General features: G+C 46.3%; 1 protein-coding gene across 1 annotated transcript; it reads right to left on the reverse strand.

Annotated features, from left to right (window-relative positions):
- Nucleotides 1-11,663: 11,663 nt before the first annotated feature.
- Nucleotides 11,664-15,787, reverse strand: LOC119802995 (putative sperm motility kinase W). Its single transcript, XM_038314188.2, has 3 exons — nt 14,280-15,787; nt 12,331-12,481; nt 11,664-11,849 (listed from the first exon to the last, which is right to left on the reverse strand). Exons 1-3 carry the CDS (start codon nt 15,785-15,787, stop codon nt 11,664-11,666), a joined length of 1,845 nt encoding a protein of 614 aa, XP_038170116.2.
- Between the last annotated feature and the right edge of the window lie 248 nt (nt 15,788-16,035).

The raw sequence follows: 16,035 nt of genomic DNA on the forward strand, positions 1-16,035 counted from the left end.
AATCAGCTGAACATTAAATTTAAAAAATGTGGAACTACCACAAGCACTCAGAAGAACTTCCTGGGCAGAAGGCATTTGAGATCCATTCTTCCCTGTTCAGTATATACACAACCAAATGATTTTAATTCAACAACTTTCTTTTTGAGACAGTCTCTCTGTGTAGCCCTTGCTGTCCTGGAACTTACTCTGGCCTGGAGCACATTAGAGATCCACCTGCCTCTGCCTCTTGAGTGCTGGGATTAAAGGTGAGAACCACAACCACCTGGCTCAAAGACAAACTTCACACTCTCAGCTGTGGTGCTCTTGTTATTGTCCGGTACAAGTATATTCAATAGACCTATTTTCTTCCTAAAAGAGGGGGAAAGAAAGTCAGACATAAACTGAGACCCAGACTGTCTCAAGGATTTGAGTCAGATGTGAAAAGCAGCGAGACCACAGAAATACACGACTCACTACCACCGCTCGTGTTCTTAGCTGCACAACCACAGTGAGTCAACTCCACTGTCTCAGCTGCCACAAAACAAGGATGATATCACTCTAAAGTACTTTGGGAAGAAGGAATGACAAAAGCAAATCACTCAGAAGAGTGGTACATAAATGCTGGCCGTTATTACTGCTTAGAAAGAGACAGACTTCAAATGCAAGGTGTGGTGGATAACCAGGTGCCCTGCCACAGGAAAAACAGACAAGGCTTTGGAAACTGACATGCTTAGTGGCAACCTCTTGATCTTCTCTCCCAGCTTTTTCAATTTCCTGGGGAATACTAGGAGAAAGGCACGGGAACGCCCCAGTGTGGAGTACTAATCAACGTTATTTCCCTTTACTTCCTGCAGAGAAGTAAAAGGCTGCACAGTCCCTAAAGCGCAGGACCAAGAAACCAAGAAGACAGAGAACCGGAGGCACCTTTAGAGCCGCTTTCCCATGTCCCTGGATGGTGTTTCCTTCCTCCTTCTTCCAAAGACCTGAGGCCACAGAATAGAAACGAACCTGGGTGGTCTCTGGTTGTGACTGAGCTCCTTACCTCAGTTTACCAATCCTGCAACTCTCCATCCGCAAAGCATCACTGGAATGGTGCTGCAGTGCACTGAGACCTTTTCCCTCTCACCTCAGCTGCCTGTGATCTCTCCATGATGCCAGATTCAATTTCCTCAACCATCACTAGGTGCTGCAAAGCATCACAGCCCAGGTTGAAAGGGATCCTGGCAGTTGGAGCCAAGGCATCCTGAGTGCTCCAGCTGGGATGGAAAAGTATTCTGGCATTCGGGGGCCAGGAAACACCGAGGGCTACAGCTCAGGTGGAAGAGTATTCAGGTAGTCCAGAGCAGGGAGTAGCACAGGTCACAGTAAGCTTAGCAGCAAACAGGACTGCTCTAGCGAAATGTTTCCCCATTGTAACAGCTCAGCTCCAGCAGGAGAGGCTTCCCCAGAGAAGGTCTTACACTTTGGGTCCAGTGCTCCTGAGTTTAACTGCTCTGCTCTGCTAGGGGAAGGTTTCCCAGCCAAAGTGTTACAGTCCTGCTCCAGTCCTCTGTCTCTGGCTCCTGTCCTCTGGAGAAAGAAGGTCTTCACCCAAACCTCCTTCAAGAGATTTACTGGGAGGGAAGAATCCAGGAGAGCTGCTGCCCCTGCCAGGGTGAAAGAAGAGCAGCTGAAAAACTCAACAGGCACAGGGCTTATAGGCTTATAGGTTAGGGTTTCCCTGGGGTGGAGTTTTTCCAGAGAGAAGGTTTTCAGGGTGGGAACTGGTCAGATTTCAATCCCTTCAGCTTGTATTGGCTAGATTTCTCATCAGGGATTGGTTTGTTTCTCTGCACAGAGATTGGGTGGTTTTCTACTTAGCTGGTCAGGAGCACATTGGCTCTGGTTACAGGGACAATTTGTGTTTCCTTCACTGGCCCTTTTGAACTTTTGGCTCTGATGTTAAGGCCATGGCATATTTCTTTCCCTGACTCTGATTCTAGAGCCAATGTGTGTTTCTTTGGCACTGGTTTCAGAGTCAGGGTACGTTTATTTTGTTCTGGATAAAGGGCAAAAGTATTTCCTTTCCTGGCCCAAGACTCTGAGAGAGGATTGCTTTCACTGGTTCAGGTCTCTGAGTCAGGGTATGTTTCTTTTACTTGCTCTGGTTTCAGGGACAGAGTGGTTTTCTTTTGCTGGTCCTTTAGCCCCACAATATTACCCTCTCCTCTCACCGAGACTGTGCTCACTGACCACTGCACCTGAACTGCAGACCAATCACACCCTAGGAAATAGGAAAACCCAGTTCATTCTTTCCCAAGCCCTGCCTCCATTAAGGAGGCACTTAGTAGGGAGGCTTATGGGAATTGTAGTTTTCTTTGGCGTTCATGAGAAGTGGCATTGTCTTAGTAAAGCATAAAACTCCTGGAAGGTGATTCTCTCATCATCCTGGCATGTCAACTTTAAACCCTCCCCAGCACCCAGGATGGATGTGTCCAGGCACCAGGCAAACCTGTGCACCCTCCCCAGGTAGGAAGCCAAGGTGCCCTTCTACTTGGATTCTTCGAAGATATGCCTAGTCCCTTTGTCAACTCAGGCAGAGACTGGAATGTTCTTAATCCCTATGTAGGCTCTAATGTTCTGCTTGCTCAGAATTCTCAGAATCGGCCTGGTGATATGGTTTAGCATGGAGAGGCCCTTGGCATCTGAACTACCTGAGCTCAAATCTCAATCCCAGATGCAAACACGGAAGGAGAGAACCGACTCCATGAGTTTGCCATGACCTCCTCATGCACACCCCCACACATTAAACAAATGCACACACGCTAAATAAATGTCATAAAAAAGGCATTGACGGGGGAAATGGTTCAGTGGTTCGTGGCTGTTTTTCAGAGGACCCGGGTTTGATTCCCAGCACCCATAGCCCAACTCACACATGTCAGTGCCTCTGGCTGTAGTGGCTCCTTCTCTCTCCTGACCTCTGAGGATGTGAGACACTAACTTTGAAGCCCGGATGCAGGGAGGGTAAGAGGAGAGGGTGAGTGTAACATGTATATATGACCAGCCATGGTGACACAAGCCTTTAATCCCTACATTTGGGAGGCAGAATCAGGCAGATCTCTGTGATTTCAAGGTAAGCCTGGTCTACAGAGAGAGTTCCAGGATAGCCAAGGATACCATGAGAAACCCTGTCTTGCAAAAAACCAAAAGCAAAAACCTATATGTAGGAGCCAGCCATGATAAGCTAAATATGAACAAATCACCCAAAGGAAGTTCTTAATTCTAAACCATTATCCCCTGCCAGAGTAGGACTCAGCCATTGATAAGTTTAATGGAGGCCTGAGTCTCAGTAGTTTACCCTGAAGCCATACCTGGTTGCAGGACGGACCATGAACTGAGATTACCTGAGCACCACCCAGGAATATATCATCCAAAAGAAATGCCTAGTGTTCCAACCATTGTAGATAGGATCACCTGCCAGCACACTCACAAGGACACCCCTAGACAAATGTCAGCCAACCATAAGTCTTTAACCTGAGAAACCCCTCACCCCCACCCTTACCACTATAAAAACACAACTCTAACTGAACTTGAGGCTCTTATTTTATTCCAATACATTGGCCATTTCATTAGATGCTAAAAAAGCTGTTGAAAAAATTCAAAACCCTTTTATGATAAAGGTCTTAAGAGAGATTAGGGATACAAAGATTATATCTAAGTATAATAAAAGCAATCTACAGCAAGCTGGCAGCTAACATCAAATTAATTTGAGAGAAACTTAAAGCCATGCCACTAAAATCAGGAACAAGATAAGGCTGTCCACTCTCTCCATATCTCTTCAATATAGTGCTTGAAGTTCTAGCAATAGCAATAAGACAACATAAGGAAATAAATGGGATTAGAATTGGAAAGGAAGGAGTCAAACTTTCGTTATTTGCATATGATATGATAGTATACATAAGTGACAACCAAAACTCTACCAAAGAACTCCTACAGCTGATAAATACCTTCAGTGATGTGGCAGGATACAATATCAACTCAAATAAAAAATCAGTAGCCCTTCTATACACAAAGGATAAAGAAGCAAAGAGGGAAATCAGAGAAATATCACTTTTCGAGATAGCCACAAATATCATAAAGTTTCTTGACGTAACTCTACCCAAGGAAGTAAAAGTTCTATATGACAGGAAGTTTAACGCTTTGAAGAAAGAAATGGAAAAGGATACCAGAAAATGGAAGGATTTCCTATGCTCTTGGATTGGTAGGTTCAACATAGTAAAAATGGCAATTCTGCCAAAGGCAATCTAGAGATTCAATGCAATCCCCATCAAAATCCCATCAAAATTCTTCACAGACCTTGAGAGAACAATAATCAACTTTATATGGAAAAAAAAAACCCAGGATAGCCACAATGATCCTATACAATAAAAGAACTTCTGGGGCCATAAACAAAGGACATTGAACCTCTAATTTGTGATCCTAGAGAAGCTAAATAAGAAGGTGTACCCAAAGAAAAACATATATAGATCCTCCTGGAAAATGGAAGCAGACAAGATTGCTGGGAAAAAGCTGGGAGCCTGGGGCTGGGAGTGGGGAGGATCGAAGGGAAAAGGGGGAGAGAGAAGGGAGAAGGGAAGGATTGGGGAGAACTTGGGGGGAGTGGGATGGTTGAGATGGAGGAAGGGCGGATATGGGAGCAGGGAAGAAGCTATCTTAATTAAGGGAGCATTTTAGGGTTGGCAAGAGACTTGGCACTTAGAGGGGTTCCCAGGTGTCCAAGGGGATGTCCCCAGCTAGCCCCTTCACTATCTATTAAGTCTGGAGATCTTAAACCATTATATGATGTTTTACCCGGGGATACTGACCCCTCATCCCCCCAAATGCTTACTCCTGAAGCCAAAAGGAGCTCTAAAATTGCTCATGCAAAGTACAGAACAGGTGTATTTACAAAGGGTAGATAATGATAAGTACAGGACAGGTGCATTTACAAAGGGTAGATTATGATAAGCACAGGATAGGTACATTTACATGGGTAGGATATGATAAGTACAGGACAGGTGCATTTACAAAGGGTAGATTAAGATAAGAAGAGAACAGGTGCATTATAAAGGGTAGATTATCATAAGCCCATAAAATTATTAGTGTGAACCTCTCATTTTGCACCAACTGGAGTTTTGTGGCAAATGGGTCCCATCATGTGGGTACACATGCCGGCCTCTCCTTCCAGAGTGGTCACTCTGTATTATGATTCAGTATTACAACTATTATGGAAAGATAGATGAGCATTCAAACTTTTGGTAAGCAACATGATAGCATGGTTGTTCCATATGATAAAGATCAGTTGACACGTTTATGTAGTTTTGAGACGAGCAGGCTTGCTTTTCGTCCGGCAGGGCTCCCACTCGGCTGGCTTTACACCTGCAATAACAACACACAAACTGTATTCACTTAAACACTGCCTGGCCCATTAGCTCTAGCCTCTAACGGACTAACTCTCACATCTTGTTTAACCCATAATTAATAATCTGTGTAGCACCACAAGGTGGTGACTTACCGGGAAAGATTCAGCATGTCTGACCTGGTGGCTGACTTCATGGCAACTGTCCCAGAGAGGAGAGGCATGGCGATTTGACTAACTTCCCTTCTTCCCAGCATTCTGTTCTGTCTACTCCACCTATCTAAATCCTGCCCTATCAAAAAGCCAACGCAGTTTTTCTTAACCAATGAGAGTCCTCCATCACATTTACAACAATAGAATGATGATTGGACCCTGTTCTTACTATCTTCAAAAGCTCAGATTGATAGCCATTATCCTCAACATGCTTTACTTAGTTTGTTTAAAAACCATCCCGTTATTTCCCTCGTGTGGCCTGTTCTTTCCCTCTTGCTGGAGTGCGCACTGTATTCATGGAAGGCTCCCGTGAAGGATATTCAGTGGTGGGATTGAAGGACAGATGTTTCGACATCAGTGGGAGATGTTTCTGTTCGAGCGGCAGAATTAATCGCTTGTTTTCTAGCATTGCAAATATATAATGAAAAACCTATTAATCTGTATACAGATAGTATTTCTCTTTCTCAAATTATTGCTCCTTTAGAAACCGCATCCTGTGTTCCTCCCACTTCCCGCATTCAACAGCAGCTATGCTGTTTACAATATTTGTTATGGCGTAGGCATGATCCTATTTTTGTGAGCCACGTTAGAGGACATACCTTGCTTCCTGGATGATTGGATGAGGGTAATCATCTTGCAGATCGACATACCACGATACTCTTTAGTAGTCCTGAGGAAAAGACTCTGAAACTTCATAAAGAATTATCATTTAAATGCTTCTTCTTTGCAGCATCATATTGGATGCTCTAAGGACACCACCTTGAAAATTTCCTCTCAATGCCCAGACTGTGGCCCGTATCATAATACACCACACCTTGGAGTTAATCCTTGGGGGCTAAAGCCTAATGACATTTGGCAGACGGATGGCACTCACCTTCTTTCTGCTGGCTCATTGAGATATATGCATGTTTCTCTAGATACTTATTCTAAAGCAGTTTTGCTACCTTAAATACTGGGGAATGCATTAAGGATGTTTTGGCCCATTGTTTAGCAACTTTTGTATATATGGGGATCCCCGATATATACAAAAAAGATAATGGACCAGCTTGTACTAGTGCCAGATTTCAAACGTTTTGTTAAGACTGTGACATCATACACAAAACTAGGATTCTCTATAATCCTGCAGGACAAGTTATTGTGGAACAGGCAAATATGACTCTAAAACAATATTTTGAAAATATTAAAAGAGGAGAACATATATCCTCACCTACAACTCAATTGGCCTCTATTTTATTTATTCTAAAATTTTAACAGTTGATAGCCAAGGACTCTCGGCAATGGAATGGCACTGGCAGCAAAAAAATCACAATCATTAGTCCTGGTGCAATGGAAGATCTAATCACAGGCCAATGGAAAGAGCCAAGTTTCTTGTTGGCCAGGATGAGGGGAGCCCTGTGTGTTTTCCCTCCAGGATCAGACAAACCCTTTTGAATAACAGAGAGGTGTATCCATCCAATAGAGCCATGATACTTTGGGTATTCTTCATGATGATCATTTGCCTACCCACTCCCAGATGGACCAAGCAGATGGTATGGAACCTGGTAAGGAACCTGCCCATACAGATGCCAGCTGAGTAAGGCTAGCCCATTATTTCCATCCTTTTATGCCACCAACATTTTTTAACCACAGGAACTACCTCTGGTAATGTGAATCATTGTGTAGTGCTTAGCCATGCATCCATAGCTGATTGTCCTAATAATGCCACACACAGTAAAATGGTGGGATTGAAAGAGATGTGGTACCCCATTATTTTAATTTAAAAAAAAAAACATTGCATTAGGGCGAGTGCATCACACAAAATCCGGATTTGCTTAGAGTAGTAATGATATGTGGTGGTACGGCCACCAACCTGCAGAAAGGAATTCTCATCCTTCTAATGCTACAGAAAGGTCTTGCTTTTAATGCTACTGCAAAATATAATCAAACTGATATATTTGAAACATCCGTAAAGGTCAATTATACTGCTGGTCATAATTTCACCATTCAATTTCAGGCCTGCGTATTAGCTCCCCTTTTCTTCATTTTATGGAATAGTACTTTTGGGGAGAAGGAGTCTCTTAACTGCTCTTCCAGAAACTGCAGTCTTAGCAACTGCTGGGATGAATCAGCAGCAGCGCTTTTGGTTCGAGTATTGGCGTTGATTCTGTTGCCAGTAGAGGACGATCGATCCCAGACAGAAAGCACCTTCTATCGAGAGCAACAGGACTTTGGGATAACTGCCGCCCTGGTGGCCATTATCGCCACATCCCCAGAGCTGCCACTGTTGCTGGACACGCCATGTAGCAGACGTCAGTGGTTGCTGAGACTGTGGATAAGTTGGTGAGCCAAGTTAGCGAGGCGCTACAATCTCAAAATGTTCTTAATGCTCATACAAAGCTAGGCATGCTGAATTTCAATCAACAAGCTGCCCTACTGCAGGAACAAATTGACGCCCTTTGGTTGACACAACGAATGTCTTGTTTTTATAGTGTTTGTGTTACACCTTCTATTATATAGAATGCTTCTACCATGGTACTGCAACTTAATTGACTACTCAACTGTCACATCCAATTTATGACTTGAACCATACAAGAGTCCCTCTTGTATCTGCAGAAGAATGGTGGAACACTATGGCCCAGATAGGGGGTTGGGTACAGTGATGGTCGCCAACGCTCTCCTTAGCTATATTTGGTCTTTTGGGCTTGGGCCTTTGTTTTTGGATACTATGCAAAGTCATGCGGTCCACTCAGACCCAGAAGATGGTCACCCAGCAGGTGTCACTTGGTCTATCCTCTGGTAATCCCGAAGTATCTCAAGTCCGGCTACAAATGCTCCAGAAACGCTAAATATTTTCCCATGACGGGCAACTTCTACAGGTAGAGGCCCGTCTAAGACAGGGAAGAGGCCTCTCAATGATGGGTAAGGGTCTCCTATCCTAAGACAGGAAGTCTTCATTTTATTTTATAGTTCTGGGGGAGATGTTGGGATCTCTTAGTCTGGCCTCTACCCTACTCCTCTCCCACTGGTGACCTTTTGCTCTTTTGTACCAAGCTTCTGAAAACAACCCTAGTTCTGTAATGATTGGGCTGCGTGATGGAGGAGAGTTATCTGTCTATTGGTTAATTAATAAAGAAAACTGCCTTGGCCCTTTAAGAGACAGAAAATTAGGTAGGTGGAGTAGACAGAACAGAATTGTGGGAACAAGGAAGTAGAGTTGGGGAGACGCTTCAGGCAGTCGCCATAGTGAGTCTCCATGCTGCTCCTCTCCGAGATGGACGCAGGTTAAGATCTCTCCTGGTAAGCCACACCTCGTGGTGCTACCCAGATTACTAAATATGGGTTAAAGGAAGATGTGAGAATTAACCAATAAGAGGCTGAAACTATGGGCCAGGCAGTGTTTTAAAAGAATACAGTTTCCATGTAATTATTTTGGGTAAAGCTAGCCGGGTGGCGGGAGGCAGCCCTGCCGCTTCCCACTACAGCTGTGGGCTGCATTCCTGCTGCCTGGCTCCCGGCCGCCTGGCTAGCTTATACCCCGAAATAACAACACGCCAATTGTATTCTTTTAAACACTGTTTGGCCCATTAGTTTCAGCCTCTTCCTCACATCTTGATTAACCCATATCTAATACTCTGTGTAGCACCACGAAGTGGTGTCTTACCGAGAAGGATTCAGCATGTCTGACCTGGTGGCTGGCTTCATGGTGACTGGCCCAGAGAGGAGAGGCAGGGCAATTGTCTGAATTGTCTGAGCCGTCTACCTCACTTCCTTCTTCGTGTTCTGTCTACTCCACCCTCCTAAGCCAAGGCAGTTTCTTAATTAGCCAATGAGAGTCCTCCATCATAGTTCCATGTTTTGAGTTGTTTACCCAGGCCAAACTTCCTGGGACATGTTGCCCCTGCCCTGACCTCCTGGTCCTATGATGAGCCTACCATGTGGCTGGGCCTGCTTCCTGTAATGGGTCGGGTATAAAAACTTCCCCATACTCTAATAAAGGGCTTCCGGTTCTGGCTTAATTCAGTCGGTGTGACGTTTCTTGAATCCTGACTTCCTTCTCTTGGGTTTGGTTCCAGGCCATGCAGGCGTGGCACTCAGTGATGCCTTTAGCCATGTGTAGCCCACAGATGAGCTTTGTCATTCAACCCAATCCTTTACTGCATGGAGGATCAATCTGTCTGTCAGGTGCACCCAGCAACACTTTAGACAATTAGCACAGCCAGACAACCAAGCAGACAGCTGAGCTGAGTGTCGTAGCTCTATGGTCAACAAGGCCTGGCCCCTGTGACCCAGGGGACCTGGGTATAAAGTAGATGTGAGAGTGCTGGCCTCACCTCTGGACCCTGTGACCTAGGCTAGGGAAGCCCTACTCACTTCCAAAGTGGAGCACAGTTCCAGCATTCCAAAGTGATGCCCATTTTCCTCCAGCCGAAGGTCACTTTCCTGTCAGGAGAAAAGTACAGTTCTGATTAAACTCCCTACAGTGAGGCCCCTTCACAAACACAGTAACCAGAGCCACACCCAGTGTGACTGTGTATTTTCTGATGGGCAGAATCCGGGATAAATGAAGGCGGCAAACACAATCACAGGGGGCAGAGGGAGATGAAGGAGAAGGAGCTCCCTTGTCTTCATGTGGGGAAACATTTCACTAGGACCAGAAGCCTGAAGGAATGGAGAGATTAATGAGTTCTGCTCAGGCACTTCCCTGCAGACTGGTCCACGGGGTCTGCACATTCACGGGCAACTTAGACACGGTATTGGCTCAAGTTTCCCTCTGACAAAGATGCTTTGAAAGTCCAGCCCTGGCCATTTTCCCTTGACAAAATGGTGTCCTGGGGAGAAACCTATAGTAGATGCCTTACCTCCTCTCCTGCTGGACAGAGACCCTTTATGCTGGGTGAGTGGGCACCTGCCATCTGGAATTCCTCCAATGCTCCTGCTTCTGAGTCTCAGGCCACACTTGCAATCTCCACCTGCTGTCCCCTGGTGTCCTTAGAGTGAAGGCTCTGACTTCAAAATCCCAAGACAGGAGCCCAGTGTCTCAGTGACAAACCTTGAGTCCTCAGCCTTGTTCTCATGGCCCACATGGAAAGAACTCAATCAATCACACCAGGAAACTCATCTGGACTCTGCTGGTTGGTCAGGATGAAGTCATATGACTTCTGCCGCGACTTCACTGGAGATTCTGTAAAAACATGGTTGGTGCATAGCCTTTAATACTCTGTGCCTAGACCCCAAGGATGTGTCAGCAATGGCACATGTCCCCAGGCCACTGACTTATGTCCACAGAAGAACTCCTGATGGCACTCCTTACCTCCAGGTGTCTGTTCATGCTGGACATAGACTTCTATTCTGAAGGTTAGATGTGGACTTTGCCCCCTGTTCCTAGTCCATCATGGATGAAAGTACCTTCAGTTCAGTCCTGTCAAGATAAAAAAAAAAAAAAAGCACAGAACTGGTACGATCCTGCATCAGATGTTTGGAGGAACTTACCATTGACGCCATACAGCTGTTGAAGCCAGGCATGGCAGTGTGCATCTGTAATGCAACACTCACGAGGCAGGGGTACATGGTAGATCTCTATGCGTTTGAGATCTGCGTGCTCTGCATAGATAGTCTCAGGACAGCCAGGACTATATAGTGAGATCCAGTCTGAAAACAGAAAATATAAAATGTGGATTCAGGAAATTCCTCTATCTCACTTCCAGAATTCAACAGAACCCTCAACCATTTCACAGCCCTGGCTTCACCAATAAGCAACAGAAACAAGACCTGAACACACCTGATGCCCACACACTGAAAGTTGCTCTCACCCCGTATGCATCTGCTTCTTGTTCTGTGTATGAGAGACTCACCAGTTCGTTAGGCTTATAGAAAGTACCTGACCGCACAAGCTGGCTGCTGTCCTGCTGGGGTGAAGATCAGGCCAAATTTTCAGTATGCACCAGTGTTAGCTAAAAGGTCAGATGGTCAGCATGGAAGCTGGATGCCAAGTACAACAGAGAAGATGGTTCCTCCCTTGCCACACCTCCGCAGTCTCTCAGCCTCCCATTGCTCTTCAGTCAAGTGAGTCAATGGGAACTTTCCCTCTGTGTTAGGGGTGCTGGCAGAGGCCACCTCATGGGACCCTTTTCTTCACGACATCAGGACCAGGCTTCAGAAACTCCTCTTCTACCACAAACAGATACTTACTGTACTCAATCTTACCTTCACGTGGTGATGGGCACAGATAGGGCCCTGGATTACCCGTTGAGTTTGGTTCCCCTTGGCAACTCAGCGAACTGCTCCCTACCTGGAAGGTGTCCTGGAAAACAGTTCAGACCTCACAGTCACCAGTCTGCACACTGCACCGCTGGCTGTCATCAGGAGCTCCACGATGACCAAGGTTTCCTTGTGCACATGCCCCTGTGGTGGGCACTGGTCATAGAGAAGTCCACTGGCTGCTGGCCTTGTGAAGGCAGAACTCAAAATTGGGCCTGTCATGACGTTTTTACGTCCCCACGTTGGAGCAGAGCAATGGTAATTTGATGTCTAATGTAACTTATAAATCCCTCTGCAAGAAGGAAAAATGATGCCAGATTCTTGGATCAGGCGATGGGAGGCAACATGGAAAACATGGATGAAGGAGCCTGTGAGAACAAAGACACAGATCCCATCAGACCTGCCATAGGCCATGTCAGACAGTGCCAAGGGAGGACTCCAATTATGATGGAGCAGCCATCTGTCCTGAGAAACCCTTCATCAGTAGTCCCAGTCAGGAAGGCCTTTCCAAGACCGCCTCACACTTTTCTACCTTGACACATGCCAAAACCTTCAGAGCAGAGACTTTTTCCCTCATGGCTGGCAAGAAACCAGAGTTCCCACTCTGCACTGCGGGAGACACTTGTTCCTGGTCTTATTTCTTCAAGATCCCTGAGCAGCAAAACCTTCTTTCTCCTGAATCATTTCCAGGTCAGCTCCTCAGGACAGACACTGGCCCTCTCTCTATGGGTCCTCTCATTTCCCCTTTCTCCTCAGCACCTCACTTTCCCCGGTCCTCCCCCATTTCTCCCTCCCCCACTGCTTTTACACTTCCTGCAGTTCTTCGTAAGACAGACAGAAATCAGTTTGGCAGGGATGGAGAGATCACAGAGGACTGAGCCTGAGACCTCTGTGCAATCTGTCCTGTCGACAGAGGCCAGCTACTAGATGCTGGGGAAGCCTGTTCCCACAGGATCCATGAAACAAGGGAGGGCAGCCTTCAGTGTTGGTGCTGCATGTGAGTTCGCAGGGATGCCCAACAACAGTGCAGGGCAGCAGTGAGGTGGAATTGAGACTCTATAACGGTAAGATGGACACCAGAACCTGTAGCCCTGACATACCATCACACAGGACATAGCATTCTTACCAGATCCTTCCAGTTGCATTCCAAGATAGTATTTCAAATAAGTCATCTCATTTTCCCTCAATAAAAACCGATGGAATAATCAAAGTCCCTCTCTAGAGGCTTTGACAGACAGCAGTTACTCAGCACTGAGACAGATGGAAATTCATTGACCAACAGGCCTCCCTTTGCTCCTGCCACACCCTAGCTCAGTAGGAAAGATCAGAATGACATTTCCAAGGCAGCAGCCTACATGTGTGCCTTGACACATGCTGAACCATAGAGGAGGCCCTGTCATGCTCATTGCTGGCTGTTCCTAGACTTCCCTATATGCTCTTCAGGGGAGGTTTCTCCTTGCTCTAGCTTGTCCAGAGACCCTGTAACAGGTCAGTACACCCATCTCTTTCATGTTACTTATGATTAAAGTTCCTCAGGACAGACTGTATTCCTTATTCTACACCATCTCTCATTTCCCGTTTTCCTGTCTCGATCCTGTTTCCCGATTCATCCCCTTTATCTCCTTTCACCCATCTCCCTCCTCCAGAGACTTACACAGGTCTCGCTGTCCTTTCCAGAAGACAGTCAGAGAACAAGTTGGGGAGGTTAGAGTCATCAAGATGAGAGTAGCCCAGATTGGTATAAAGGCATGCCTGGTTGTAGAGTCAGCTGTTTTACATGCAGTGTGAGTGGCCTCACAAGCACAACCAAAGCTAGGGAGGTAGAGGGTCATTGGGAAGCTGTGCCCTATGATCACCTCTTCCTACAATAGCAGTGCTGGAGCTGGAAGAAGCTGAAGGAGATGCAGACTCGCAGCTGATTCCCAGTAGATGGAGGATGGACGCAGGAGTCTTGGCCTGGGTTGGAGGGACTGGCACTCTGGAGGTCTGTCCTGGCCCCCTTCATTGGCAGTCACTCCTCCCCAGGGCTGGCATTCTATTAGGCCATTTCAATTTCCACACTTCAATGCAGAAAGAAACATGAAAGCACCCGTTAGTGACTGTGACAGAGGAATGTTTGGTGACTGGTTCCCCGACCAACTCCTCCACTCTGAAACTTTGTCCCCTTCATCCAAAATCCCCTCCCTTCCTTCCCACCCTGTGATCAGTATGGTATGCTATCTGCTTCTGGCGCAGCATTCCGTGTATTTACATGAACAGGAAGCTGTGAAACTGTGTCATCTAATGTACTAGACTTCTTAATATCTGTGCCTTGTATGTGGGTTCAACTTGTCATTTAGAAATGACATTGAAACAATATTGTGAAAATACAAGGGAGGAATTCTTCTGGGTGACCAAACCGACTGCACTCCATGTAGATCTCCACTGTCCTCTTTTTCCTGTGATGTCCCTGACACAAGGATTCAGGACTCACCGGGGTGTGGGCAGACGAAGGCAGCAGCAGCTGCAGCAGCACAGTGCTCTCAGTGCCTGGGAAATTCGCTTCCTCACCAGTTTCCAGCCTCGTATTGGCCTGGACCCAGATATTGTGGGTGCCACCTGGGACTGGTCACTGGGCATGCCTTCCTCCATGGATGGTTCCTCTGTGAAGCCCATGTTCACAAACCCGGTGAAAGTTCCATCCAGAGTTGATTCTGGGTAGCAGAGATTGCCAGGCAGACTGCCAACTGAATTCCTGTTGTCTGCAGTGTTCTCTGGAGTAGAGTTGATGACATCAGCCATAAAGGCATCTTTTTCTGGGAGTGTATTACCTGCACATGGCATCACGTCCAGGCTGCAGGATCTTTTGAGTGTGGTACAGCTTCTGCACCTCTTGACCCTTTCTTCCAAACCCTCTTTGTGTAGCTGCGTGTTCCCAGCAGGAAGAGCTGGTTCACTAGCTCTCCTCTTCAAGGCAACAGGGAGGCTAAGGGGAGCTGCATGGGTCACATTTAACCAGGTCTTATTTTGCATATGGCTATCTCCACAGCTCAGGTTGTATTTGATGATATTCATGGTGGCTATTAAATTATTTGGCTGCCTGTGCTTTAGGGAAGAAACAATCTCTTCACAGGTATAGCCGATAGTACACATAGCCTCCACGACCCTGGGAAGGAGTTCCTTAGTGGCAGGTGGTACATGCTCTTGAATGGGGCCCAGCCATGGTCGTTCCACAAGCTGGCATATTGTTATTCTGTACCAGGTGGGGACCATGAGTAATCTCGCAATTATAATATGGCAGGGTTTTGATAAATGGTAAGGAATGGGACACATCGTGGTGGTGATGAGCCTGTGCATAGCTTCCATGGTGGTTTCTACGTATGGAAAATGCCCTGTGACCAGGGTGTATAGGACGATGCCCAGGCTCCACATATCACCTGCCAGTCCATCGTACGGTTTCCTTGCCAAGATCTCTGGGGCCCAATAGAGCAAGGAGCCACAGATCTCCTCCAACATCTGCCCCTCTGTGGTTTCAATTGCCATACCAAAGTCACAAAGCTTTGCATTGCCTGCTGCATCGACTAGGATGTTTTCTAATTTAATGTCTCGATGTGCGATGCGTCTTTGGTGGAGGAAGTGCACTGCTGATGCAACCTGCCGGAAAATCGCTCTGGCCTCCTCCTCCTCTAGACAGCCCAGTGCCCTGAGGCAGCTCTCTAGATCTTCTCCTGCCACATACTCCATGATCACGTACGTGGTTGTCAGCGTGTCGATCATGTGAAAAAATCGAACAATGTTCCTGTGTTCTAAAGACTGAAGGATGTTTACTTCAGTGCTGATGTCAGTCACACTGTTGGTGTTCTTCTCAAGCACCTTGACAGCCACTCGTGTTTGAGTGGGCAGGTGGCAGGCCAGCATCACCTCCCCGAATGCACCACAGCCTAGGGATAGTAGGATCTTGAAATCCTTTTCAAGAGTGTCCTCTTCCATGTTGCTGGCCATGGTGTTGTGCTCAGTTTCAACCACTTTTTCTTGTAGTAAGTTTCACAGTCACACAATCCTAAAACAAACAAAATAATCCATTCAGTTTTAGGAAGGATGATTATAACTTTCAGTTCTCTGTTGTGAAATCTAGATGTTCTAAGCAACCTAACGATGCTATTCAATGATATGAACATATGAGGAACTCAAACCCAAAGCATTAATGAAAAATCAACAGAAAGTTGAGAGTTGGAATCAGTTTAAGTGGG

This window comes from Arvicola amphibius, chromosome 12 (genome assembly GCF_903992535.2).
Source record: "Arvicola amphibius chromosome 12, mArvAmp1.2, whole genome shotgun sequence".
Lineage (NCBI taxonomy): Eukaryota > Metazoa > Chordata > Mammalia > Rodentia > Cricetidae > Arvicola > Arvicola amphibius.